At 43.9% G+C, this 27,772-nt stretch overlaps 1 protein-coding gene across 1 annotated transcript in view; it reads right to left on the bottom strand.

Annotated features, from left to right (window-relative positions):
- Positions 1-27,772, bottom strand: part of LOC111151963 (diacylglycerol kinase iota) — a 432,202-nt gene that overhangs the window by 234,643 nt on the left and 169,787 nt on the right. Inside the window, exons 4-6 of the mRNA XM_022510212.1 lie at positions 11,241-11,315; positions 9,921-9,977; positions 3,512-3,577 (exon numbers count right to left, since the gene is read on the bottom strand). Of these exons, the coding sequence (XP_022365920.1) occupies positions 3,512-3,577; positions 9,921-9,977; positions 11,241-11,315 (198 nt within the window). The remainder of the gene's footprint in view (positions 1-3,511; positions 3,578-9,920; positions 9,978-11,240; positions 11,316-27,772) is intronic.

Genomic DNA, 27,772 nt, shown 5'->3' with positions numbered 1-27,772 from the left:
CTGGGCTTGAAGGCTTGGTTCCTTCGATAATGAAAGGTAAAATTAGCCAGAATCATGAGTGTATTTTTTCTTTGCACATCGATTTTTTTTTTTTAAAGTACTCTGGACAACTCAATGTTGAGTGAATTTTGATTGAATGAATGTGTAGTTGTGGCGAAGATCAGTAAGAGGCAGGTTTGTGGAATAAGTTGCATCCTTCCTTAAATCACTGGCTGAATACAACTTTACATTAAACAATATCTGCTAGATCAATCCCACTGCCTCTCCAGATCCACTATCTTTATTTCACATCTCATTGTAAAAAGTCATCTTTCATGGGTTACGTCAACAGTGCCCCTCATGCTCTGGTTTCTACTAGATCTGGCCACTGGAGGTACTGAAGGTAAGTGAGGTTGGGGTATTTATTCCCCCAGCAGGTAGGTCACCTGGGCTGGCTAAGTCTTGTGACTAAAAGTTACAGCTCCTGTCGGGGGGGTTCTTCCATGTCCTCACCTCTTCAGAGTTGACTTGACCATGGCTCTTTTTTTTTTTTAATTTTTTTTATTAACATATAATGCATTATTAGCCCCAGGGGTACAGGTCCGTGAATCGCCAGGTTTACATACTTCACAGCACTCACCATAGCACATACCCTCCCCAATGTCCATAACCCAATCACCCTCTCCCTCCCCCTCTCCCCCCAGCAACCCTCAGTTTGTTTTGTGAGATTAAGAGTCTCTTATGGTTTATCTCCCTCCCAATCCCATCTTGTTTCATTTATTCCTTTCCTATGCCCCAAGACCCCCACGTTGCCTCTCAACTTCCTTGACCATGGCTCTTGCTGACTTCTTCACTATCCCTTGGAGTTTCGCCACTCTCTACTCACACATTTTAAATATTCTCTCTATTAAACACTCATCAAATACATGATTTCCGTTTGAATATGTTACCTCTTTTCTGCCTAAACCCTAACTCTTATGTAATACAAGACAATGAATGAAATCAATGTGAAATTATATAATGTTCATAAACATGGCAGCCTGTGGTAGTCAGCAAATGTTAAAGAAACTGAGCAACTGAATCATGAGCTCTCTCATCTGATATCTATCAAGTGCCACACACGCTCAGCCAAACACACGTTCAAGGCCCAAGAGAAAATCAATCCAAATATTTACTTTATTCTGACTTTTAAAAGTAGGAATTGAAACCACAACATCTTTAACTATAAACACTCCCTAACAACCCCAAAAGTTTTCTAACCGCCAGTTGGAAAAAAAAAGTTTTGCTGAGTGAAGTGATTATTTTTCACCCCATCCTAATGGGTAAATTATGAATAATGTATATGGGACATGTGTATAAGTGTGTGTTGGAGGGTGTGTGATGGTTTAGAATCCCTCAATGTGTAAGAACGTACAATCCTACTGATGAAAATTAAGTATAGAAGCAAAGTTTGAAATGAATTTGCAACCATTTAATCTATAAAATGGAAATAGAGCCACTAGCTTTCCTTTAATCCAGAGTATAAGCCAGGATCCAAAGAAGGATTATTTACTGTCCAGCAAGAGATACAGGGCTAAGACCATCCCATCCCATAACTGCTTGAGTCTCTGCAAATCCGTAAGCAGCTGGATTGGGATGAATATAGTAATACATTATTATGGGAACATTGTGTGAAAAGTTGGGAACACTGACTTCTCAGCTAATAGTTATGATGTGTAGAGAGCTGTGAGCACTCCAAGATTACTGCCTGAGAACAGAGGAACCAAAGGAGACATAGTCACAGCAACAGACTCCAGTTTTCCCCATTTGGTTGACCATGCCAACAGAAGACAAAGCCAGAAAATGGAGCATAATGTGACAGTAGGGGATACCTGTCAGAAAATATGTTTATTGATTTTTCTTTTAATAAAATTCCTCCAACTCTATTGTGACTTAGAAGTTACTGGGGGAGTGCCAGCTACTAGGCCGTCCAGTGAAGATATGTTTGCAAGGCAAAGAGCTTGTTCGTCCAGATCCTTCCTACCATTCCCATCTCTAACCTCAGAGCTGGCTGTGCCTAAATACATGTTTCTTCTATCACACACAGACACACACACACACACACACACACACAAACACTCATGGGAAAGCTGAAGATAGTCTACAATCTACTAAGTAAGAGAAAGTCCCCAAGCCCCAATGCAACACCAGAAAGAGTAGGGGAGATGGACCCGATGAAGGAAGGTCATATAAGAGCAGAGGGCTACTTCCTTCTCCCTCACCATGTAGAATGCAGTACTCCCCCTTCCTCTTCCTCCTCATCTTCCTTTTACCTTCTTCCCCTTTCAACCTATTTCATCTGTCCTCTTTACAGGCCAGAAGGGAACCAACTAAAGGTCACCGTGAAGTGAGGAGATAACACCAGTTATAATGGAAGGCCATATCCTTGAAGAAGAGATAGGTAGCCTTCCAAAGAAAAACTTGGTAATGGGTGCTACAATATGGTATTTTCTTTCCAGCACCAGCACCAGTCAAAACAGAATATTCATGAAACTTTTTCCAAATCTCACTCACCCTCAACACTCCTACCTCAGATAGCCAATGTTTCCTTGCAACCGTCTATTGTCAAAAATGCTATGCTGGTCGGTCAGCTCATCCCAGTGCTTGATCCAAAAAAGTCATATGAATAATAAATTAGGAATTAACTTAAGAGGAATATATTCTTTCAAATTGTCTTGCTTAACCCAACCAAAACTTCCCTTTACTGAGCCCCACTTACTATTGAGTAAAAACAAAAAACCAGAAAAACAAAAAATCTTTGTAGTGTGATTCACCATCAGTTTTACCTTCTCAAGGGGTCCTTATATTCCTAAAGTAGATCTTTGTACGATGAAAAAAAGCCACAACCCAAATCTGTTGGCGTCAATAACATGTAGAATCTATGGAGTTTTATAGCATGTGGCCCAAGAAATCCACCCTTTCCCTCACCTTCCTTTTCCCAGTGGCCCTGCTCCCCAAGAGGCCTTTTACCAGTCACTCTAAGAGAGAGAAAGAGTAGACACAATCAGCCACAAAATGAGGAGGTCACCTCCTTCCAGGACGAGATGGTGTCCTAAGAGAGCAACACATTTCGTGCTTTCTCTGCTGAGTTCTGCTCAACCACAATAACGCGTCAGCGTTAAGTAGAGCGTCCCAACAACCCACAGATTTGCTGCTGCTGAGCGAGAAGTGTGACAGGCCAGGAGTCCTCAGAAAGGGATTTTAGCAAAATAAGAAGTGTTATTTTCTTAACCATCCACAATGAAATTCACCATAACAGTGTATCCATCTCTCTTAAAACATGCTCATACCTGGATTAAGACCCCTGCCTCTGGCAGTGAGTTCTACAACTAAAATACCTCTTGAGGAAAGGGACCTGGAGACAGAGGGCTTTTCAGAAAGGAGGAGATGTACTGAGCCCTGGATTCGGGGTAAGAGGACTCATCTACCGCAAGAGCTTACGAAGGCCCGGAGAGCCTCTCGAGATGGCCGTGGGGGTGCCGGGGCCCCTTACCTTACCACACTGCTTACATTTTCCCTCCTGCCGACGCCGGTGTACCCAGTGATGACGCACAAAGTTCTGTGGGAAAACAACATTAAATGAGTAGGTTTCAATTTGCCAACCCTATTGCTATTCTTTTTTTCAAATGTTTTAAGCATATTGATTTCCATAAACCATAATCTCAGCCCCTATTAGCACAAAACCAAATATGTGCATGTGTGATTTAACAATAAACATGAATCCACTTGGAAAACTGAAGCTACCCCCATGCCCAATGATCTTCTGTATTTGTAGAAGCCGCTCATCATGTCCTCCCTCCACGTCTTCCTTGTGGTCACCTGGTAACACCATTATTACTCTGCTTCCTTCCTAGTGGAACACTGTGCAGACATGGGAGGTCACTGAAATCCCCTCAGGGAGGTAAAAAGGCGAGGGAGAGAAGATGAAGCAGCAATATCCATTTTTAAAAACAAATATGTATTTAATGCCTTATATAGGCCAGGCACCGAACAACCACATTAGAAGGAACTTAAAGAAATTAAGGTCTCAGGAAGAAACAAGTCTCCTCATTCAGGACATACAGGATGAGAATTTGTCACTAGTCAAAGTGAAGGGAAGGAAAAGTTGAAGGACAAAGATGACAGAGGCAAGAAATGTGGGCCCATCATGATGGCTATGCGATGACGTTGTGTCTAAACTGTCCTCGGGCTCTAGATACTTCATTCATTCTCTAAGTCTATTCTCATCTTGGATTATAGGAAACACAGAACTTCCTTTACCTCCCAAATAGTCAATCGCTCCTCAGAAAGGGAGTTAAGGAGCCCCATCACCACTGCTCTTAGGATATATCATAGGAGAGAAAGTTGTTTTTAGGCCCAATGGCACAAATAAACTTATATATACAACTCATCCTTCTTAGACCAATATACATAAATTAATTCCTTTTTTTTCCCCTTTGTTCTTTTCTGAGAAAGCACATTTTACCTGACACTAACATGTCTATCATCGGGCCACAGACCATATTTTCCCTTTAAAAGGCCCTTTAATATGTAGCCAGTCATTCAGCAAATACTAGATGCCTACTACTTGCCAGGCCCTGTTGTAGGTGTACAGCAAATAGATCAGTGTTGAAGAAAAAATGTTCTATGGACAAATGAAATTCAGAGTGACAAAAATACCTTGAACAAACATGAGCATTATCTAAAATGCCACCTCCATTTCTCTTTATAATGCCAAATCAATTCAAGTTAAAACTAAACAAAGACCCTAGAGGAATAATGGTCTTTTAGCTATAATAAGATATAAAGAAGCATAATGGTCCCACTAATTAGTCTAAGTTTTGTCTTGCTTTTCCTACTGAGGCAGTTTAATAAAACAAGGACACAATTCTTATATTGTTCTCAGAAAGAAGCTAATTAATAATATTTTTGAGTACTCACTATGTGTCAGGCACTTTAAAAAATGCCTTAAATGTAACAATTATTTTAATTTTCATGAGAATTTTTATGAGTAGAGCTGCTATTCAGTTGGTATGTACCCGAAAAATCCCATGTGTCATTAAAATACTGAAATATTTCTATACTGGTTGATAGATTAGTTGAGTTCCCCTGCCCCCCTCCTGGCTCCTTCCTAACTGCCATAGCACTCCACCTCACCCCACCCCTTTAACACTGGAAATCATTTCTACCCCCTCATTATAAAGCCACTAGAATGTTCATTTTTGGCAGGTCTCTGGGATTCTGTTTCAATGAGTTCTTATTCTTTTTTTAAAAAAAGATTTTATTTATTTATTTGACAGAGAGAGAGAGAAAGCAAGAGAGGGAACACAAGCCGGGGGAGTGGGAGAAGGGGAAGCAGGCTCCCTGCTGAGCAGAGAGCTCGATTCAGGGCTCAATCCCTGGACCCTGAGATCATGGCTTGAGCCGAAGGCAGAGGCTTAACCGACTGAAGTACCCAGGTGCCCCAATGAGCTCTCCTTTGAAAACAAATCACGTTGCCTGAGCAATGCCCCTGGGACTGCCCCCACCCCCCACCCCCAGCACACTCAGAAGACTGGGCTATGCCCAACTGATGGTGGTTGTCCGTGTAAGTTTAAGTATCAGACAAACAATGCTGGGTCCCCTGGCCCGCTGTGGCTCTCAGAATAGTGGCAGCAAGTCAGGAACCTGCCACCTAATGGGGATGAAGTTGCTGGACCCTGCACCTCTCTACCTCACAGGTGAGGCTGATCACATTAGCCTTCCATCCACTCAGGTGACAAGAACTCTGCCCACTGCTGGCTTAAGAGCGGGGCTGGGGCGGACTGGGCCAGCTGTCAATTGTACCATGTCTCAATTCACAGCATTGTAGGGCCATGATCGGGGATTTTGCTTGAATTATCACTATCATCCTCCTTTTAGAGATCAGAAAACTAAGGTATTGACATAGTGACTTCAGAAGTAAGGGTCAGAGCAAGGATTCAATCCCAACAGAGCTTACGGTCTGAACCCCTTTGTCGCTTCGCCTTTCCTCTGCTCTGGAACCTTGGGATCAAGCTCCTTCAGGAATTGATTTCAACGACAGTCAGTAGTAGAAATACTGAATATACAAAAATGTCAGGCAATACTATAAGAGAGAAAAATTTACTGTAATTGCTGTTAGTTTAGCAGAAACTGTGGGGAAATGAACAATGCACTGATGATAAGGGAAGTTCTCTGCATATGGAAACTGTAAATCACCTAATGACTATCAATTCGAGGAGGGAAATGTTGGAAGAATTTGATGCAACTGCCTATGAAATCAGGGCTGACTCATGGGGTTATTTAGCTAGTGACAGCTCTAATCAGAAGATTAAACCAACAATTTCCAGGAATCAACAATTATTTAGAAATTATAAGACTGACTTAATGAATCATTTATGTTGCAACACATGTCATTTGGTAAACAGATTGAGAATACCCTGTAGTTTAATCTGTTTAGGGAATGTAAGGGAATATGTTTAAAATGTTTATTTAAATATTACCGTATGACTCAGGAAGTTGCCAAATATCTTTATTATCATTCTTCCTAGAAATTGGGTCCTAGATCAAAGCACAGAGAAAGTAACTGAAACAAAAGCTCTCCTTGAGAAGACACTGAGTAACTGCCTTCCTTACGGAGCTCCGATTTGAGAGGTGAAGCATCTTCCTATGAAAAGATTTCTTGGGCCTGAGAGAAATTCCTTCTATCAGTGCTTTAAGACTTAGAACAAACATCCAATAAATGTGTGTTGAGTGGAATGGAATTCTGAACCTAATTTTTTTGATGATCAACTCGTGTAGTTATCACTTTGGAGGTTCATCAGTTGCCATATCAATCGGGGGGAAAACCCAATTTCTATAGATTTACTGCTGTTTTCTAATCCTTACTCCCAAACACTCACTTTTCATACTCTTTTGACTATTATTCACATCTCCTAAATTATGGAGCTGAGATTAGAGTCGGAATCCTTATACTGGAAATGTGAGTGTTGACATAGTCTGTTAAAATAGCAAAGCAAGGGCACCTGGGTGGCTCAGTGGGCTAAGCCTCTGCCTTCGGCTCAGGTCATGATCTCAGGGTCCTGGGATTGAGCCCTGCATAGACTCTCTGCTCAGCAGGGAGTCTGCTTCTCCCCCTCTCTCTCTGCCTGCCTCTGCCTACTTGTGATCTCTGTCAAATAAATCAATAAAATCTTTAAAAAAAGAAAAAAGAGCAAAGCAAGGCTATAACATCTTTCTATTGTTCATCTATAACCTCTGAACTATTCATACACTATCTTCAAGTACTGGGCAAGGAAAGGGCTATTACATAGGTGTGTTAAAATCTCAGTGATACATTATTTCAGGGTTTATACTTGGTATTGTTAGCAGAGACACATCGCAGACTTGCTCACTTATTTCCAAATAGCAAGTTCAATTCCTAGTATTACTCATAAAGTACGTGAAAGAATCGTAAAATTATAACCTAATCTACACAGCTTATGTCTAGGAAGACCTAGATGTTCAGAAAGATTCCACCTAGAGGAGTCCTACCAACATTCATTAACAAACTATCAACAAAACTATTCCTTCTAATTTTCCCCTTCACTAGGGCCCTGAGTTATCTTCTGGTCAGTGCCGTTGTGCCCTTGGATGGCACTGAGGGTACCCACAAGCCTATCATTTTCCTCACCCTATGTAAGGCCCATCACCTTCCCATTGCTGACATAATGGCCAAACACAGTGGGAAAAGACAAGGGACAGGGACAACTATTTTTCCTCTCTCCACAATGTCCACTCCCAAACTACCCTCCTTCCAAGTTTTCTCCCAATCTTCTTGTATTTGTAACCGTGAAATCATTCTTTTTTCACAATGTCTTCTTCATTGTCATTAAAATGTGAGGGACCCTCTCTGGACTCCTAGAACTTCTCTCTTCCTCTTACACGTTCGTCTATTCTCATAGCTTTACTGACTATCTACATACGTGCTGACGATTCAAGATATCTTATCTCTAACCCAATCTTCTTCATAAGCTCCAAACTCACGTTCCCACTCAGCTTGCTACTGGGCGCCTCCAACTGAGGTCTCAAGGACACCACACGCTTGAAAATTCTACAACTAAACTCATCACCTTACCACTCCACTCCATTCTCATCAGTCTTCCAGGGAAGAAGCCTGGTTTACTCTGGGCTCCTCCATCTTTGTGTCCAGCATCCAATCAATTATTAAATCCTGTCAATTTTATTTCCTTCAAATTCATATGTACCAATTATCTCCACCCTCAGTATTACTCCTAGTTCAGATCTCCACTAGAAGAGCTCCTTAAATTCCCTCCATGCCTCCAATATGGTTGCTCTTGAACTATATGGTATTCCTTCCACACAGAAGCCAGAATAATATAGTCTACTTAAAATAGTTTAATGCTCCAGGGCACCTGGGTGGCTCAGTTGGTTGGACATTCAACTCTTGATTTCACCTCAGGTCATGATCTCAGGGTCGTGAGATCGAGCCCGCATCAGCAGGGAGTCTGCTTGGAATTTTCTCTCGTCCTCTCCCTTTGCCCCTCCCCGCCCCCACTCTCTCTTTTTTTCTCTCTCTCTCCCTCAAAAAGATAAATAAATTAAAAAAAATAGTTAATGCCCCTCCCCCAATTACCATGATGATGAAACACTCAACTTGTAACATGGCTTACAAGGACCTTCATGGCCTAGCCCCTGCTTATCTCTTGGATTTCAAGTACTTCTTATGTTCTCTCTCGTGTTTGTGCTTGGGAGCATGTGCTCTTTCTGTCTAGAAGGCTGTCACCTCCTAACTACCCTCCTTCACTTACATTACTCCTCTGGGTCTCGGCTTACTTGCCATCTCTTCCAGGAAGCGCCTTCTCTGGTATCCCACCCCTCACCTGTTCATCAGTGCACAGAGCTAGTTTGAGGAATGCACCAGCTGAAGGTTTCCAAGGAGCTAAATCTATATGTGGAACTGAAAATAATCTCACTGGGCATGAAATGAAATGGAGAACGTGTATTTCACAAAAATGATACTTACCACACTTTGTCTTACGGAGAGCGCCACACACCCTGGCCAACACCTGGGCAGCTGAACTGTGTTCTAAGAAGGACAGGCTCTGTCCATTGCAGGCTTTTGTTTTGCCAGTTGAAGAGTGCAATTTGGGACCTGGAGCTAGACTCTCCAGGATAACACAGGAGGGCTGAGACCCTCTACTAACTACCTCACCTTCTCTAACTTTTCCACATGTGCTCCATGTCCTCAAAAAAAAAAAAAAAAAGAGCCCAACGAGCGAATCTGACTAAGTGCAGGTCTCCTCCTGTCCTCCCCACTGCTTCCCACTAACAGAGCAACTGCTCCTCGCTGTGACTTCCTGTTTCCCTGTTTGCCTTCACGACTGGGCCGTGAGGCCAAGGACTGAGCACTGAATGTAGTTCTTCCACCTATCTTCCTCCCTACGACTTAATAGATAAAAACAGTGCAATTCAGAAAGATGGGGTAAGGTGCCTCAAATCAGACGGCATCTAGATGGGTATGGAAGCCAATCTGGTTTCAGAGTTCATGGGAATGCTCAGCATCTATGCTGTCCCCTGAATAGCTTCTACCCACTCAAAATTGGAAAACAGAATTAAAACGGGCCATAAGATGATAAAATTGGTATTTACTTCTTACCTCTTCAATTCTACCACCGCCTCTGTACCTGTTCATTAAGATCTTAGCTCCCAGTGCATTTCATGAGAACACTAAAGGACAGTACACACATGCTAAAGAGAATGTGAGATTTTACTCATGGTATTTATTGACATATTAACAAGAAACCAATGAGGAATGGAGGGAGCTAGACTTTAAGTTTTTAAATCCCTGGTGAATGCCTGTTAGACCAGTGCATCAATGGGAAATAAAGGTGGTATCTGAAGTCAAGTTCTGAAACACTCACTTCTCTCGGTGATCTTGAGCCCCCTTCTCGAAATGTTGGTTTACATCTGAAATTAATCTGTCATTTAAAAAGAAAAGTGTATTACATTAGGGATAAGCACCAGACTATACTGACTTACCTGAACAAAGCAACAGTGACACATATGGAGACTACAAAACAAAACCCCCAAAGAACAAGGAACACAGTATAACTCTTAAAATCATCACTCTAGATAATCTATAGAGACCCCAGGTGATCCTGTATCTCCAATGCATGTCTCTACATTCTCATTGATGAAATCAACCTATCTCTAAATAATAACCCTCTTACACTGTAAATTTGAGAAAAGGAGATAGAGAGGAAGAGAAACTATGTAAGGCAGCTGAAATCACGGAGCTTTGTTTCAGATTTTAAAAGCAGGACAACATCACTTGAGGAATATTTAATGTGATGATGATAATTCACACACAGAAATTTTCTTTAAGTCTTCAGTACTGCCTTTCTTTTACACACAGGCAGGTCTCCTGGTAACACGACCACCTTCTTTAGTTACTTGATAAGGTGAAAGGAATATAGAAATGAAGGAGGACATAGTAAATGGGGTTGGAACAGCAAAAAGAAAAAATATATATATATGTATATATATACACACACATATACATATAAACGTTAGTAGTCATCCCTACAAAACAGCAGTTGGCAACAATTGGTAACATGGTCATTAAAACAATGAATGTTGCAGGGAATGAAAATATTTCAACACACAGCAGCTCAAAAACATAGATAACAGAGATTCACGTGTAGAAAGAGAGGAGAGGAAGAAAGAGAAGATGGCAGACAACACATTCTGGAGCCTGGAGCCTCTCCTTTCCCACAAATGACTGATCAACAGACTCCGCAGAATCTACTTCTTCGGGAGGCAAGACAGCACGGGGATGTTACCCCCAGCCCACCCACACATTTGTGCTGTACCAGTTTCCCAAGGAAGGAAGGAGAGCTGCCTTCTGGTCTGACTCTCTTCTTTGCCTCCACTTTAGGAAGAGGAAACTCACAAACGTCAGGCGGATCTAAACAATGATTTCAAAGAGCTTATTTTTCTTAAGGAAAGAAAAAAATCTTGTGGGAAATTCTATGGGTGAATAACAATGTTTGTCATTGTAAAAATAATAATAATAATTCTTGTGTACCAGGCTTTTCTCTCTAGCCTGGTAACAAGGCTGGTCTTCCAGTGTTTGAAAAGGGCACGGTTTTGAAAAAGTTGGAAATAAGAAGTGACAGCTGGTCTTAGAAGGCCAAACACCTGCAATGTAGCCACCACCGCAGCAGGTGGCGCTGTCTCACCTTTTCTAGCTGTTCAATGCAGGCGGTGTGGACGACGATCTTACAGACCGCACACTTCCTCCTCAGGGCCGATTTCTACAACATTCAATTCAAAATACAAGAGGAAATGTTAACAGTCTGCTCTGGAAAGTTCCCTGGCATTAAAGAGAGTATACATAATGAAAGCAAACATAAGCAAATGTAGAACATGAAAATAAGGCGAACTTGAGTCTTTTGACACACCCCCTGCCTCTGTATCTCCATGACCTAGGGTGGCTAGATTTTTCTCCAAAATATAATACTGCTATATATTGCTATATATTGAGCATATATAGCATATATAATAGCTGCTATATATTGAGCATATAATATGAACCAGGCTCCTTATTCTATCGTTCTAAAGTTTTATAACCTAACAACGTAGGCACTAGTAGCCTCCATTTTTATGGGTTTCTTGGCTTGTTTTCGTCTTTTTACATTTTTACGCAGTAGTTAAGCAGCAGAACCAACATGCAGAATTAGGTCTAAGCTCAGGAGCCAACATCCCAAGGGACCAATCGCTTTAGGCTTCTATCCCAGGCACGAATCTCTACAAAGCTACTTGGGTCTTCCCCCGAGTCATCAGCTAAGTAGTAAGACGTGCCTAACCCTTCCACCTGGTAATAACAATAAACAGTAAAAAATAGCAGCAGGAGCCACTAACATGAATGCAGGACTCGCTGGGAGTCAGGCACTCGGAAGCACTTCACAAACAGGAACTCATTTAACCTTCGACAACGCCAAGACATCAGTAGTACTTTTATTCCCATTTCACAGATAAGAAAGCTGTGGCCCAGAATGCAATGGGTGTGAGGTCTCATAATGAGGACCCAGCAGAGCAGGGGAGCCCAGGTCAGAGCTCATGCTTCTCTGCATGACCCAATTTGGCCTTTTGGACGGTCGGTACCAGTTTCGATGCACAATAAAATACTTTGAGGTGCATACTTCCTCAAACAATTAAAAAAAAAAAAAACAAGCAGTAGGGTGGGAAAGGAACAGGTGCAATTTCGATTGTGCCGGGGCCACGTAAAATCCACGCAAAAACACCAGGGCCTCCCCACAAAGCCCAGGCTAGAAGGCAGGTCCACATGAGTAACTGGGGTTTGAGCACGGAAAGCGGCTTAATATAACAAAGCTAATCTGTGAAACGGGGACTCAAAGCATCCAAGTGTGAAAAGCCTCGAGTCCTTATTCTTAGGAAAGGTGCTGGGAGAGATTGCTGGCAAACTGCCCTCTTCTGATGTGTGGCTTCCCCTGCGGAGATATAATTTTTGAGCCAAGAATTGAGGCATTGCTGCTACCAAGTAAGTTTAGAAGGACTGCAAGCCACCCCCTTAGAAGCAGCGGTATCAGGAACGCGGCAGCCACAGCCTGCTCCCTCCCAGACGGTTCCATGCGTTCAACATGAGTTATGCACATTCTTCTCTGCCTCCCACGAGGCACCCAGAACCCTCCAGCAACTCCACTTGCAGTCTAGACACCCGCTGACTGGGGTTTAGTTACCGCCTTGCAGACAGCTCTCCTCTGCCCGAGGAAACAACATGGTCTGGAACATTGCAAAAGTTTGACAATCAATTGATTTTGCAAAGAACAAAGAAAAACAGAAACCCAAGCATCTAGCCACACTACTGGAAAGTGTCTCAGCTCTACTACTGAAAAGACAGGAGTGGGGAGAGGAAGAAGGGGTGGGGGGGGAGGAACAAGGAGGAGCAGTAGTAGAAGCAGCGGCAGCTCTCAGGGCAAGGGTAACAGGATTCTAGTTTGCAAATTTTCGCGAGCACAATGCCCATAAGCAAATTCAGGTTACTCTCCCATTTCCTTCGGACGTTCTGGTAGAGATTGTGGAGGTAGCACCACCTGCAGAAAATGCATGGGGCATTTGAGTCACGTGACCAATCAGAGTTGCAGTGATGCTAAGGAAGCTGCAGTGGGTTCCAGTCTACTCCTAATCCACAAAAGCCCTGGTAGATTCCACAGCAGACAAAGCAATTGCGCTCACAGTAGGCAACTACTGACGGGCTAGGATTTCTAAGCGCACCAGACACGCCTCCTTCCTTATCAGTAATTCCCTGCTCCAGTCTGGCTTTGCACCTGCAGAGCTCCAGGGACCCTGTGAGGACCCTGTGAGGCATCTCAGACCAAACGGACAGTTGTAGGAAGAGTACCATGTAGGCGCGGGGACCTGGAATGCCTCTTCCTTGCCATGTTTTGACTCCCAGGATTCTAAGTCAGAATCTCTTTTGAACAAGGGAACTGGGCTCCTGGTAAGAGTTGGAGAACCACAGGGTTAAGACATGTTATCGCTCAGCTTTGCTGGACAGCATGTAAAATAGACCAACATCATTCATGGGGAATAATTCAAGTTCAATGTTCTCCAGATGATAATGTATGAAGAAGAATGTTTTAGGTTATAAAACCAAATTTATTTAAATAATATTAAATTATAAAAGACCCCTATAACATACATGTTTTCGTGCCTTTAGAGCTGGTATATATAGACTATAATCTGAATTTTTCTTCGTAAACACTAGAACATGATGAATTTTACCATGAAGAACAGTTATTTTGGGGGTGCCTGGGTGGCTCAGTGGGTTAAAGCCTCTGCTTTCAGCTCGGGTCATGATCCCAGGATCCTGGGATCAAGCCCCGCATCGGGCTCTCTGCTCCTCGGAGGGTCTGCTTCCTCCTCTCTCTCTGCCTGCCTCCCTGCCTACTTGTGATCTCTCTCTCTGTCAAATGAATAAATAAAATCTTTAAAAAAAAAAGAAAAAAAAACAAACAAAAAACAAAAAACAGTTATTTTGGTTTTCTGTCTTTCTAACTGACTACATATCCTTTCAGTGTTGTTGTGCCTGTCTTTTGTTATCTTCAATTTCTTCAGTGACCGCTTCTAAACAGTTTATAAGCTAAGAAATCCAGTAATTCAGGTTTATGATCATATGCAAAATTAAGCAAATCCTGAATGAAGGTGTTTTTCCATAGTAATCAAATACATGATTTCACTTCCTCAACTGATAAAAACTGTTCCAGTGAATCTCAAGTTTTAACTGCTGACTTCTCGGCTTATGACTATGTTTCAATTGGTCAAAGTTATTCGAAATCATTGAAGGATAAGCTTCTGAGAAGAAATTGCCAAAACAAAGGATTTTTGTGCTTGGTAATGTTACAATTTTTATTTGCACGATTTAAACTAAATACAAAGCTAAAATATCAGAATCAGACTGTATTTACTTTTTCTTAAAAAAAAAAAAGACTGAACTCTTATTTAAACCGATGCTTCCTTCACTCTGAAAAGTGTTGAATCAAAAAAATCATTAAATCCACATATGTTTACAAATTAAAATATGAAAATTTTAAAACCTCATTCCCTTCAATCAATTTAAAGGCCAATTAGACTTAACTGCTTTAAATGTCAAGTAAAGTAACTTCCATGCTCTTACTAGGGGTTTTCTGATTTTGTCAGTATTCAAAGGAAATCCATTAGCTTGTAAATTGTGTGTGTATGTGTAACATCTATGAAAACGAAGACAACATAGGTTATAATACAGATTATATCCTATCACACCAGGATCAACATTTATTTGTATAAAAACAACACAATGATGTGCTGTACTTCTAGTCAGTGGGGATAATCCCACTGTTAGCAGACTAAAAGTGATCATAAAAGAAAGCATTCTAAGCTCTGACTCTGCCCTCTGCAGCAGGCACTCTGGCATTCAAAGCAGTAACAGCTCCTCCCCAACTTCGGCTCCTATCAAGCACAGAAGCAAAATTATCACAGCCTTAGACTACTGGAGCTGGGGCTGGGACAGAAGGATCCAAGGCAAGCAGGGGGCAGAAAGTGTGTCATTGTTCCTGACAATGAAGTTAACATCTAATGCCCTCCTTCCCACCCACCAGCCCCGGTCATAAGTTCTGGACCCATATGTACCCAGGAAAGCTATATTTTCTTCCTCTGAGCCAGAGATGTGATTTTCCCAAAGCAGCAATGAATATCTGGTGGTGGTTAACAGGGTTTGATGAAAGAAGAAAGGGGACGGAGGGAGGAGGGAAGGGAAGCAAGACCCAGCTACACAGGCCTATGATCTGTAAAAAGGCTGGGGCTTCTTAGTGTCCAAGGCAATTGAATTGTTACCCATAGTGGTCTGAACTTCGACCCCCAAGAAGCGCGTATAACAAGGCCAGCTGTATCCCTTCCCAATAAGACATATATCAAACCTTACTACTCCCTGAAGATGTAGCAAATTACCTTCCCTGCTGACCTTCTCTCTCTCCTGCTGTATAATTAAGGATACACCCCTCACCCTTGCCCCCACAGACATCCACAGGTTTAACCACCAGAGATCAGAAGTCGAGAAGTAGGAGGAAATACTCAAGAATCTTTCCAGGCCGCATGGCAACACTTTCTCAGTCTCCCTGCTTCAGAAGAACATAAGATCAGAGCCTGCTGCTGGCCAAACACAGTTTGGGCTCGCAGCACCTCTCCCCAGAGCTCCCAGGCTTGGCCTCACAGACTTACTGCAAGGAATCACTGCTTGCATTAGCTCTGTCTGTGCAATGAGGCCACAGTGATAAAAGGATGAATGGCCAGGGAAGGGTTCCTCTGGATGGGAACCCAGTCATACTGGGAGCTGGGAAGGAGGGAGAGAAGGTACTTTGGGGAAGGGAGCTGATGGGGCACAGAGACAGAAAAAGATCAGGGTGGGGATGGGGCTGGGCGAATGGGCATCAAGTTCTGGCCTAGCTGTCTTCTTCCTAGTGACTGATCCCAGATCCGAAGAGTCATGCCGAGGAAGAGAAACTAAGGAAGGGTTAGGAATCAGGCAAAGGGGAAAGAGCAAGTAAGGCAAGAAGAATTCTCGCACCCGTTCAGACACAGAACTCAGTCTACGGGGCACTCTGGTTGTGGCGGAGGACCGGGAGAGGCAAGAGGGTACAGGTAAGGCCATCCTATTTTCTTCTCCAAGGGTGGGAGAACAGAATGTTCAGTGAAGAGGAGAGGAGGAAAGCTCCTAAGCCTTCGGAGTGTCAGGAATTCAGTGTCCTTTCAGTGGGGACTGGCTCTATGGACAACGTGAACATGAACACTGTTGCAGGATAATCCAAGGTAAATGAAAACAAGAGTTCTTTGATTTATTTAAAAACCTAATTAGAAGAAATGACAAGCATACTTGGCAAGTTCTGCTTCTCTGGGGAGCCTGGGATGCAATCTGTAAATTGGTATTAGGAAAAATGAAGAATGACATTATCTGGATGTTCCATTAATGTGATTTTAGGGCCAAGTACAGCCTTGACTGCCATGCACATTGGCTCCTCTTTTCCTCAAACAGAAGACAGGACACTTTGGACAAACCGGGAGGGCAGCTAGCTGAAGTCCCGGTGCCCCCTTATTGTGGTTCCTCATTACATCAGTAAGTCTCTCTGTGACAACAGGATTTCAAAATCCTGGACCGAGGAGCAAAAATGCCACACATCTGGAGGAGTCTGTGGTCCAAAGGTCATCTCAAAGCTACCTCACACGGTCTGCTGCAGGGAGAGCCCCCTCTGTGATAAAGGGGCCAGGCCTCAGCCTGAGAACTGTTGGCCCATGTCAGAAGGTCACGACCCTCATCTGCCAAGGTCCTATGTGTTTGTATGCTGTGTTCTCTGGACAGACAAGGACTCAGTGAGGGCTAAACCCCTCTGAGATAGCCACTTACCAACAACACCCTAGATTCTAAATGCCAGATGTACCTCAGAATATCTGAAAGAAAAAGGAGCAGGAACAACAGGAGGTTGGGTAGAGAACTCAGGTAAACGAGTGCTCCAAATTTCCTCACGCAGTGCTCAACACATACCCATACACCTAGACACGTGTGTGCCCATCCTCTGGAGCCACGATGGCCTGAAGTGCCTTACGTAAATGAGTTTTCCATGTGGCTAAAACAATCTGTTAACTACTGACTTGTCCAAAGCATATTTATAAAGACTGAGTCAATAAATACTTGTAGCCATCACTATGAAGATAACGTGATGCTAAGTGCAGTGTAGGAATTAAAGAGGAAGGAGCTTCTGTCCTTCCTAGGAAAAGCTGGCAAACCACTTGAGAAGATAAGAAGGACTTGGGGGTGGGGGAAAGGGAAGATCACGAACAGAGAAGGCCACACACGGCTAAATGCTAAATGAACCGCTCAGAAAATGAAAGCCGTCATTCGGGGAAGGTAAGACCTCAGAGGCTGAGTCACTAAGAAGGACCTAACAGAGAAGCAAATTCTGGAATTGGGCCTTAAAAGATGTATTTATTTCAGAAATTGAGGACACTTCAGCAGAGAGCAATCCAAAATCTCATTATGTAGCCAATGCTGAGAGCTCCTACGGCTGGCGTTGGCATATTCAGCGGGGCACAGAGTCGCTGGGCTCACAGGGGTCTGCTGGCTTGGGTTCTTGGGTGCCGGGTTGAGGTATGGAGTATGGAGACGTCAACGTGTGTGCCCAGGTGGAGGATCAGGTGGGACAGGATGTCCACAGAGGGGAGGAGTAGGAACAATGGCCGTATTAAGAAGCCACAGGAGCTGATTCACGAGGGGCTGGAAGACAAATGGCAAAGCAGAACTATCCCCAAGAGGTCCCAGGGTTAAAAACTGTAGTTATAGGGGCGCCTGGGTGGCTCAGTTGGTTGAGCGTATGATCCTTGGTCTTTGGCTCAGGTCAAGAACTGAGGGTTATGAGATCGAGCCCCACATTGGGCTCTGCACTCAGTAGGGAGTTTGCTTCTCTCTCTCTCCCTCTGCTCTTCCCCCCAACTTCTATTCTCATTCTAAAATAAATAAATAAATAAACAAATCTTTAAAAAAGTTGTAGAGTTACAAAAAGAAGGAGATTTCTGTTTTTCCTAAAATCCAGCACCAAGCCAGACACAAACCAAGAGCCTAGTAGACATTCAGGAAGGGAGGGAGGGAGGAAAGAAGGATTTGCAGAGAAGGGCTTTCTCCCTTTCAAGCCCCCCAAGCCAGCATGAATCTGGAGAACTGGTGGCTTTGGGATCATGAGCCAAAACCTCCAGTAGGACAGAGGCATTTTCCCAATAGGCAACTCCAAAAGAGAAAATGAGGCACCTTACAGGGACAGAAGACCTCTCCACACAGAGGGAAAACAGGGTAGAAGCTTCATGGTGATTACAGCTGCACTACTTTCGTGTCACAAATGAGACACCTTCTGGGGAGCCTTGGGGCCACTGGATCTCAAGGCTACTGCACAGAAGACTAAGGTCTTACGTAAGTGGGTAGAGCTAAGAACAAAACGTCTGTGTTACTGCTGCCCATGTTATGCTACCTGTCTCTACAGGCAAGTTAATTCGGAATCTACTTGGATAATGGTTGTGGGGGTGGGGATGAAACATGCTGGACAAAATTGGGGCCAGCAAGTAGGCCAGTCTTCCCAAATAGAAGTCCCGGTTAGGTGGTGCTGATCGGGCCAGGAAGGTGACTCTAAGACTGCTCAAATCCTTAAATCCAGGCTGAGAAATACAAATTTTAACCTAATTGGCCAAAGAACACTGACAAATATGGCCAAAAATAATCATGTAATCTGGTGACCTGATGTGGCACTATCTGAAAGCAGAAGGAAGACAAAAGGAGAGGCGATAAAGTAATTTATTAATTCTGTCAATCAGTGACTACCAAGCACCTAGGACGTGTCAAACCCTGGGGACAGAGCCATAAACAAAACATCAATGAAACTTTTTTTTTTTTAATCTCATGGGGATTCTTTTATGGTAAGACAGACAATAAAATAAACATGGTACATAAATAGAATATACAATATGCTGATAGATTCAAGTGCTAAAGAGAAAATTAAAGAGAAACCAAAGAATGGGAGAAATACCAAGAGTAGAGAGAAGTTGAACTTTCCAGGAGAGGTCTCAACGAGAAGACACGTTTTGAGAAACACCAGCAGGATGTGTGGGATTTGCCTGAGGTGATATCTAAGGGGAGACCATTCTGGGCAAAGGGACCAACAGCAAGTATAAAGCCCAGAGGCATGAGGGCCTTGGGATGTTTAAAGAGGAAAAGAGGGGCCTGTGTTGTTGGACAAAACAAGGCAGAGATGAGGCCACACAACAATGGCAGGCCAGATTATAGGAGGTCGTCTTGTAAATCATGGTTAAGACCCACTCTTTTTCTAAACGAGAATAAGTCATCAGAGGCCACGGTGATATCTCACGTATTAAGCCATGAGGGCCTGAACTGGAGTGACCACAAGAGAACAGGAGAGAAGGCGGAGACACACAAGTGTTTAAGGGATAAAGCAGATCCGCTCACCAGTCCCATGCAGGCTTCCAGTAAGCCCAACACACATGGCTCCCACCTGGGCCCTATGTCTTCCAGTAGCATCACTGCTCGCAAAGGAAAGCCTCGCTCTCGCTCTAACCCCCCCCCCCCAACCTCGCCACTGGGCCCGCCAGCTGCCTACACAGACTATGGGGCCTCCTACTGCATTACAGTGGCGAGTGCCTCACAGGTCCTGCAGTAAAACTCCCTTCACATGCTTTTCAAACACCCCATTTTGTTGTGTTCTCAAGAGCATGTTCTCTGAAGCAGTGTGGACGTGAAGCGTTTGCATTCCTAGAGCTGCCCTGCCCTGAGTACCTCTGCTATGCCAGTAAATCTGGAGGGTCAGCACCCACCCCCAACCCCACGAGGCACATGGCTGTTGACTCGCAGCTTCCCTGGAGGCGCATAAAGAAGGAAAGGAAAGCACCTTCTCTTGGACTGTTCTGACACAAATGCAAGTCTCCTATTTCCTCAGCTGTTGAGGTTGATTTTTCACTTGAAGAGAAAGAAAACCCAAATGCTGGAGCAGAAAACCAAGGGAAGGGGACAGACGTGGCGTGCTGAATGTGAAGACTGACATATCTCATGAAAGCCCTTCCTCCTCCCGTAAAGCGGGCCATTGGGGCTCACCAGAGAAACAACTGGGTGGAAACCAAACTGCTAGAAAGTGTATGAATTCAAAGCTAACGTTGATGGGTGGTTATGAAGAGCGAGACCCTTGTCCTATGTTGAACATTATGTTAAGGTCAGTAAAAGTTACGGTGAGGATGACACAGGGTTCAGTTTAAGTGCGGGGAGCGAAGGGGAGATGCTTGTCTAGATCTTGGGCAAGAATGTGTACTAAATTCTAATAATCTGGTTTAAAAGTGGCTTATGCTAGTGAATTCAAGGCATTTTTCTCTAATGAAAAAAAAAAATTGGTAGGTGCTGGTGGGTTGCCGTAGAAAGCTACGCGAACGTCTCAGGAGGGGTCCACATCCTGGAACTCTGTGGAGTTTAACGCGCACTCACCGCTCCTTCTGCAGCTCTGTGTAACACACAGGTGCAGCCACACAGATGCGAAGCAAATACACGCTGCTGTCGCCACTTCTGGAAAGCGCGGTGAGTGGCCTGATAAAGCCACGAGAGTCTGACGGAGAGAGAGCGACATGGCAGCCTCAGAGAGGCGGCGGGGCGGGCGGAAGCGTGGGGTGCGTCTTCACTGGCGGCGCGAGACTGCTTAGGCATTCCTTCTGCCGCCTCCTTCACAGTCCCAATGCATTAAAAAAGGATTTCAGCCTAATGAGCTAGAAGACATCTTCAAAAATCCATAATTCTATTTCCCGCTCTAGGTTGTCATTTTACCGAAGGAGTCTTCATATTTCTGTAACTATAACTATTGACTTTCTCTGTACTTTATCACTCTCATCTCTTGTTTTTACTTTTTTTTTTTTTTTTTTTTTTGCTTTTGCCTGCTTGCCTTTTCTCCTATTATTATTTTTCCCCCCCATTCATTTCCTCTATGCTTCTCAGCTTAGGTGTCTGCAGGTCCTAGCTAAGAGGATCAAAGCCAAAGAGTCAATTGGCTCTCTTTATTGTGGGCTCTCTTCCTATTTTTGGTTCTTTCCAGATGATTTTGTGGCTACTGCCTATTGAATTTTTAGACTCTTCAAGTTGTCTCATGTCAAAGTTGCCATGCATCTTACAGATTAACTGAACTGTTACTAGATGGGCAAAAATGTATGGAAGTAGGATTGTAAGTACACAGACACTAATAAGTTGATATTTACACAGTAAGAGACCTACACACCCAAAGAGATGTACATTTATGAATTTTAAGCTGATAGATATGAGAATGGGTTAGACATACTACAGAAGTCTGAATAAAAATCAATAGGAAATGGTGTGCCTATGTTGTCTTAATGGCTCTTTCTAGTTCTGAGGTAGGATGTCAAGTGTGTAGAGATCTGAAGCTCAATATAAACTAGAAAGCACTTGCCCTTCAATTCCTGCTGGTGCGACAGCACTATATACATTCCCTAATCTGCTGCATGAATCCTAAAATGTCCTCATTATCAGTTTATATTGTGGAAATACAGGAATTTTTTTGTTTTGTTGTTTTGTTTTTTAGTTCACAGCCTGAGATTTGTAAAAAATAATTTAGATACATTTGCTTTAATATGGAATACTGTACCTGCTTAAGAAGCCATCTTGAGCTGGGTAAATATTCTTTCATTGCCATTTCCTACATCCCAAGCTCTTGGGGACATTATTACAAAAAAGCCTCCAAGGCAGTCTAGCCCAGGGAGACCACCTCAGCCACAGTTCACCCAACACTATATTCCCAATTGGCGATGTAGTTCTCACTCACATACACATGCCTACCCATATCATTTTTCAGTGAGGACATCATTACCAAACATAGTGTTTACCGGTATGGCTGGTAGTAGGATATACACATTATGTGCACTGTAAACACAGCTCACTTCAGCCCTGCAAGGCGATAACTTCACCCATCTTATGATTGAGGAGCTGAGACCCTACAAAATGGAGCAACTCACCCAAGATAGATTAGCTAGGCATGCAACCTGGGTCTTTCTGGCTCAAAAAAAGAAAAGCGGGGGTGCCTGGGTGGCTCAGTGGGTTAAAGCCTCTGCCTTCGGCTCAGGTCATGATCCCAGGGTCCTGGGATCGAGCCCCACATCCGGCTCTCTGCTCAGCAGGGAGTCTGCTTCCTCCTCTCTCTCTCTCTCTCTCTCTGCCTGCCTCTCTGCCTACTTGTGATCTCTGCCTGTCAAATAAATAAATAAAATCTTTAAAAAAAAAAAAAGAAAAGTGATGGGTGCTGATGGGTTGCAATAGAAATATTCGCGAACCTCTTAGGAGGGGTCCACATCCTGGAACTCAATGGAGTTTAACGGGTACTTAACCTTTCTACTACAACTTACTATTTCCCTGTCATTTTCCTTACTGGTAAAGGATTAGGGGAACAAGATTGATGAAGATAAATATATTTGACATTGCTTCAGATGATCCATTCTCATGAGAGTCCCATGGGGATGGATTACAGACCATCAAACCATGACCACCTATGCCAAGAATTTTAAACACCAGTCTTGATCTTCTAGGAGAATCAAATAAGATGGGTTGCCTTGGGCATGACACTAGCTATAACAAGGCTTAATACCCCACAAGAGCCTACTAAGCAGTGAGTATTGAGTCTCCCTGCTGAAGAGCCTGAGAAGGAGGCAGGAATTCAAACATCCTGGATGCTAAGTATGATGATACTTAAATGTCAGGGTTTGATCTGGTGACAGGTGTCCATGTCTGTATGTGTGTCTCTCTCAATAATTCCATCACTGAAACCATTCATTCCATGAAAAATGGCAGGATAACTACTCACTATTGTCACTGTTCTCAGCACTAAGGATCCAGGACAGTACAACACAGGCCCAGTCCCTGAGCTACATGGGACCTACATGTTCTAGGGTATAGATACAGGCAAGTAGGTGAGTGATTTAAAAAAAATAAATAAATAATAGAAAGTGACCCATGCTATTTAAGATCAAGAGAATGGATAAGGGCCACAGAGCTGAGGGATGGCTAGTCATTTCACTTCATGAGATCCATCCTCTCTTTTATTCAGTGAGAGACGTGTGCTGATTATAAGGCCCTCCCTCCAAGGTTCATACTCCGGTGTTGCCTTTCCGGGATCAGTTTCTGACAACCCATGGCAGCCATTTCCATGAAAGGAGGAATGACGGTAGTGGATGATTTTTACCATGTGTTTGTGACTTGCCATGCAATTAATTGCTATATATGCATCATCTTATTTCGGCTTCACAAAAAATGGTAAAAAGCAGGTATTGCCCACATTTTTAAAGATAGGAAACCAAGGTAATGACCAACATCGCACAACTAGAAAATCCCGAGCCTGGATTCAAAGCCAGATCACCACTTGTTGCCCAAGCCCACACACCTCCTCAAATGAAGGCATCAAAGCCAGCTTTTCCAACTCCCTGTGTTTTCATGTCATTGCCCTCTAAAATCTCTATCTGCCTGGTCTATGAGGCAGGGACCAAAAACAACAACAAGCTCCTAAAAATCAGGGACAATGTCCACTTAGGAGCTGATAGTAAGTCTGGGGACAGCTGATGCAAATAATGTTTCAGCCAAGACTGGGGCCTCTGAGCAACAAGAATATTGATTACATTCTATTTTCTGGGTCTCTGCACTGAGGAACAGTGGAAAAGGGAAAGCATTTCTATATACCTGGGCATTGCCTAGGTGAGATGTAAACCCTACATTCAGTCAGATGCAAATTATCTTTATTAACAGGGCTGTGCCAGCATTAAATAACAACACTGCTCTGCACAAACATATAGCCTCCTACAAACACAGCCTCAATCTAAAATGATCATTGCAGAGGAGATGGTTATTGTCAGAGGCTCACACTCTACAAATAAAATACGTGTGCACATGCGCACACACACACATACACTTGGCTTAATGAAAGTTTAGTATAAAGGCAAAATAATGCAGCAAGATAAAGACAAGGTATGAAACTCTGGATGGTGATTAAGCTTCTCTGACGTTCTTCCACCTTTAAGTGGGCAGGAACTGCCTCCACGAGGAGCCCAAAGGGTTACTGTTATTGACTAACACTGACAAGTCCTAAGATAGTGGCAAAATGATGTGAGTACTTCTCAGGCTTCCGCTGAATGCTGAGATCCCACAAGATGCCATAGGTGTTCTGTGGGAAAGTAATGGACTCAGCAATCATCCCTTCCCCCGAGGGAAAATGTAGGAAATTCTGCACATCTTAGGTCTTTCTTAGAGCTTCATAACACATATTTGTATATCATAGATGTTCAGTGTTTTCGAAACTTATTTGGTCATGAGTCTGCTTTAATGAAAGATACCCCAGATTGTTTTCTTAGGAGTTTAGTGCTCTCCAAAACATGATTTTGTTTCAAAAAAAAAAAAAAAGGACTGTGCAAAAAGGGAATGATACTATTGATCCAGGGTCATCTAGGAGTTGAGAATCCTGAAGTTCTCTGGGCACTCTAACCCACCACTGTGTCTGTTGCATGAAGTGGGCAGGATCAGTGAGATACTCCCCTCAAGTGTATAGACAACACCGTGGGCCAAATAACCACACTAACGACAACAATGATAGCTATCCCAGTAACAATGGCTAGCATTCGCTGAGGGCCAGCCACATGCCAGACACAGTTCACTGTGCGCACTTGGATGATCTCATGCAAATGCTCAACCATCTGGCTGGACACACATGGAGAACCACCACCTGCACCCACGGGAACACCCCACTCCCTTCCTCCACTCACAGCCACTGACCAGGGGGTCAGGAACAGAGAATCTGTCTATGCAAATGCTTTCTCAAAACTATTTCTGTTGACGGCTCGGCTCTCCCTGAGTCATTCCGATTCATTAGCTCCTCCATATCCTAATGCAGGGAGAGACCTCTGGCAGAGAGCAGCTTTGGCAGCTCCCTGGAGACAGTGTCTTCGAGGCTGGCACCCAAACAACATGAAGCTGGCTCAGCCTCCTGGGCTTTACTGCCCCCCTCGCAGTTCCCTCTGACAGCCCCCACCCCACTCAGCCAAGCCGCCATCTGGGGGTCAAGCCCCTCAGTCTGGACCACTGGTCCATGCTGGACCGCTGGCATGCGAGGGCCAGCAGGCAGGCCTGATGCATTCCAGGGCTTGAGTCCCGCATTGGTGCCCTGTGGTAGCACCTGCCAGCCCGACTGCACAGATGGGCAGAGAGGCCCAGCAGTATGTGCTGGACCCTGCTTTGCCTACTCACCCACAGCACAGAGAGGCACACGACAGAGCATCTGCATAGGCTGCTGTCCGGTGGAACCATATTCCAGAGATGAAATAAACAGTGTGTGACCATGTCCTGCATCTTTTTTTTTTTCTTCTAAGCAACAAAAAGCTGAAAGCGTTCTTCAAATAGGGCAGGGAGCTACCTCACGTGTACTCTTACAAGTTTCTTCCAAGGATCCAGTGAAGTGGCCAGCCTCCTTGTGAGTGGGTACTGTGATACAAAGGTGAGACTTCTGGTCTACCAGTAAGGAGATGTTTTCTGGAATGGGTTACTTTGATTTGCATACTCAGTTGGTCCCACCCATGACCTAGGGAGACTGTGGATATTACATACAGCAGCAAAATGACAAGGTAAAAGTTTAAGTCTCAGTGTTGGGGTGAGCAGGAGAATCCCAAACATAAGGTCTTGTTGAGAGCAAAGTCCAATGAAACTACTCACTAGCTTGTTCAGCTCGATGACCTTGAATTTTAAGTAGGGACAGGAGAAAACTGGAAAGGACACTGATGTTTGTCAACTAATTTCATCCCTCTACCAATTCTGAGAGGCAGATACAATCACCACCACTTTACAGAAGGACCTGGGACTCAGAGAAGTTGGGCAGAGGCAGGATTTTGATCCAGATCTTACTTGTCTCTAGATCTGCATGGTTCTTTACTCTCCACACCCCCCCACGCCCATATTACATGGCCTCCCTAATGCAATTCATTCATTTACTCAAGAAAATTCTATTTGTTAAGCTTCCAGCAATATTGGAAGACACCTTAGCATGAAGGTCAGGTGGGGGTGGCCATTTTAGCTATACTTTACCCACAAGGAAAAGACTAAAGCAAAACACTTGAACAAAACAGTAACAAAAGGAAAACAGTACCCATCAGCCTACCCACAAACACAAGGTGACATAAGCCCATTTAAAAATAGAAAAGATATCTGGTACCAGCGCTCTGAAGTCTGACAGCTCCTTTTTTCTCTCACCCAACCTACGCGTTCTCACTCACCTAATGTCTAACTACTCTCTTCCCCGCAGTTCTCAGTGGTGGGCGCCTCCCTGCCTGTCTGCTCACTTATCCAGAAAACCACAAATGTCTCAATGAAATCTTTAGTCAAGGCTGTTTGCAGTAGACCTCGGGGCGTATGCCCACCTGTGAGCCTTGCGGAGGAGCCACAAGGCCAGCTAAGTCACCTTACAGGACAGCCACTCTATGTGTTTCCCAGGCCTGCCCTAACCGAGGCCCACAAAGTGGGTAGCTTAAAACAACAGAAATGTATGGTCTCACAATTCTAGAGGGTTGACATCTGAAATCGAGGTACCCACAGGGTTGAGATCCTTCTAGGGGCTCAGAGGGAGAATCTGTTCCGTGCCTCCCTCTCAGTTTCTGACGACAGACAGCCTGCAGTCTTTGGTGTTCCTTGGGGTATAGCTCCCTCACTCCAGACTCTGCCTCCTTCCCTATGCATCGCTGGGTGTTCTCCTCTTCTTAGAAGTCCACCTGTCACACTTGAGCAGGCACCTTAACTAAGCATCTCTGCAACAGCCCTATTTCCAAACAATGTCATAATCCGAAGTACTGGGGATTAGGACTGCGGCATCTGTCAGGGGAGCACAATTCAACCCCTAACAGCCACCTTATACCAGTCCCCTTCGTTGGGTCCTGACACTCTTTATGAAGGAGAACAGGGGCCTTCTGCACCTCTACCTGACAGCAGACAGTCGTCTGTAGAGTCATCTTGCTTTTAACGTATTCACACCCTGTGCCGCCCAACAGAGACTCTGATGTGGTCGATCCCAGCCGGGATCGACCACTCCAGAAAATAAAATTAAAAAGAGTTGATAAGTTCACAATTCTCACCCAGCAATAAGAACCGGTGAGGCTGATCTTAGTGACAACACTTTAAATCAGGCAATGGAGGCAAAATCGGTGACATTTGTCCGAAGGTCACTCTACATGGGTGGAACAGCAGGTTTTCAGACCCAGGTCAGTCTCACAAAACCCATTTCCTTCCCACGGCCCAGAGAGCCCATCTCTGTCTACCCAAGTAGATGCAGGTTGTGGACCCTGACTACAGTTGTTGGGTGCATCAACGTATCACTGTAGGCAAGTGTCATTTCAGTGTCAAAATAGGTGTGCACTAGTATGTGCTCTATTGACTATTAATGGAGGTGTGAATTTCTTTAGAAGCCAGTATGTGGCTCAGCGTCTCTGTGTGTACTATCAACAACGCGCCAGAAGGGATTCTACCTACCAAACTGTGATGCTGTCATTTCCAGTTAACGGTCGCTCTCAACACTCACTGTCTGCAGTTCCTGGCACAGGCACCCAGCCCATAAACACTTCCAGAATAAATGAAGGAAGAAATGTCCACCTCAACACA

This window comes from Enhydra lutris, unplaced genomic scaffold (assembly GCF_002288905.1).
Source record: "Enhydra lutris kenyoni isolate GAN:26980312 unplaced genomic scaffold, ASM228890v2 scaffoldscaffold27, whole genome shotgun sequence".
Taxonomy (NCBI): Eukaryota; Metazoa; Chordata; class Mammalia; order Carnivora; family Mustelidae; genus Enhydra; species Enhydra lutris.
This window is presented reverse-complemented; position numbering and strand designations above follow the sequence as displayed.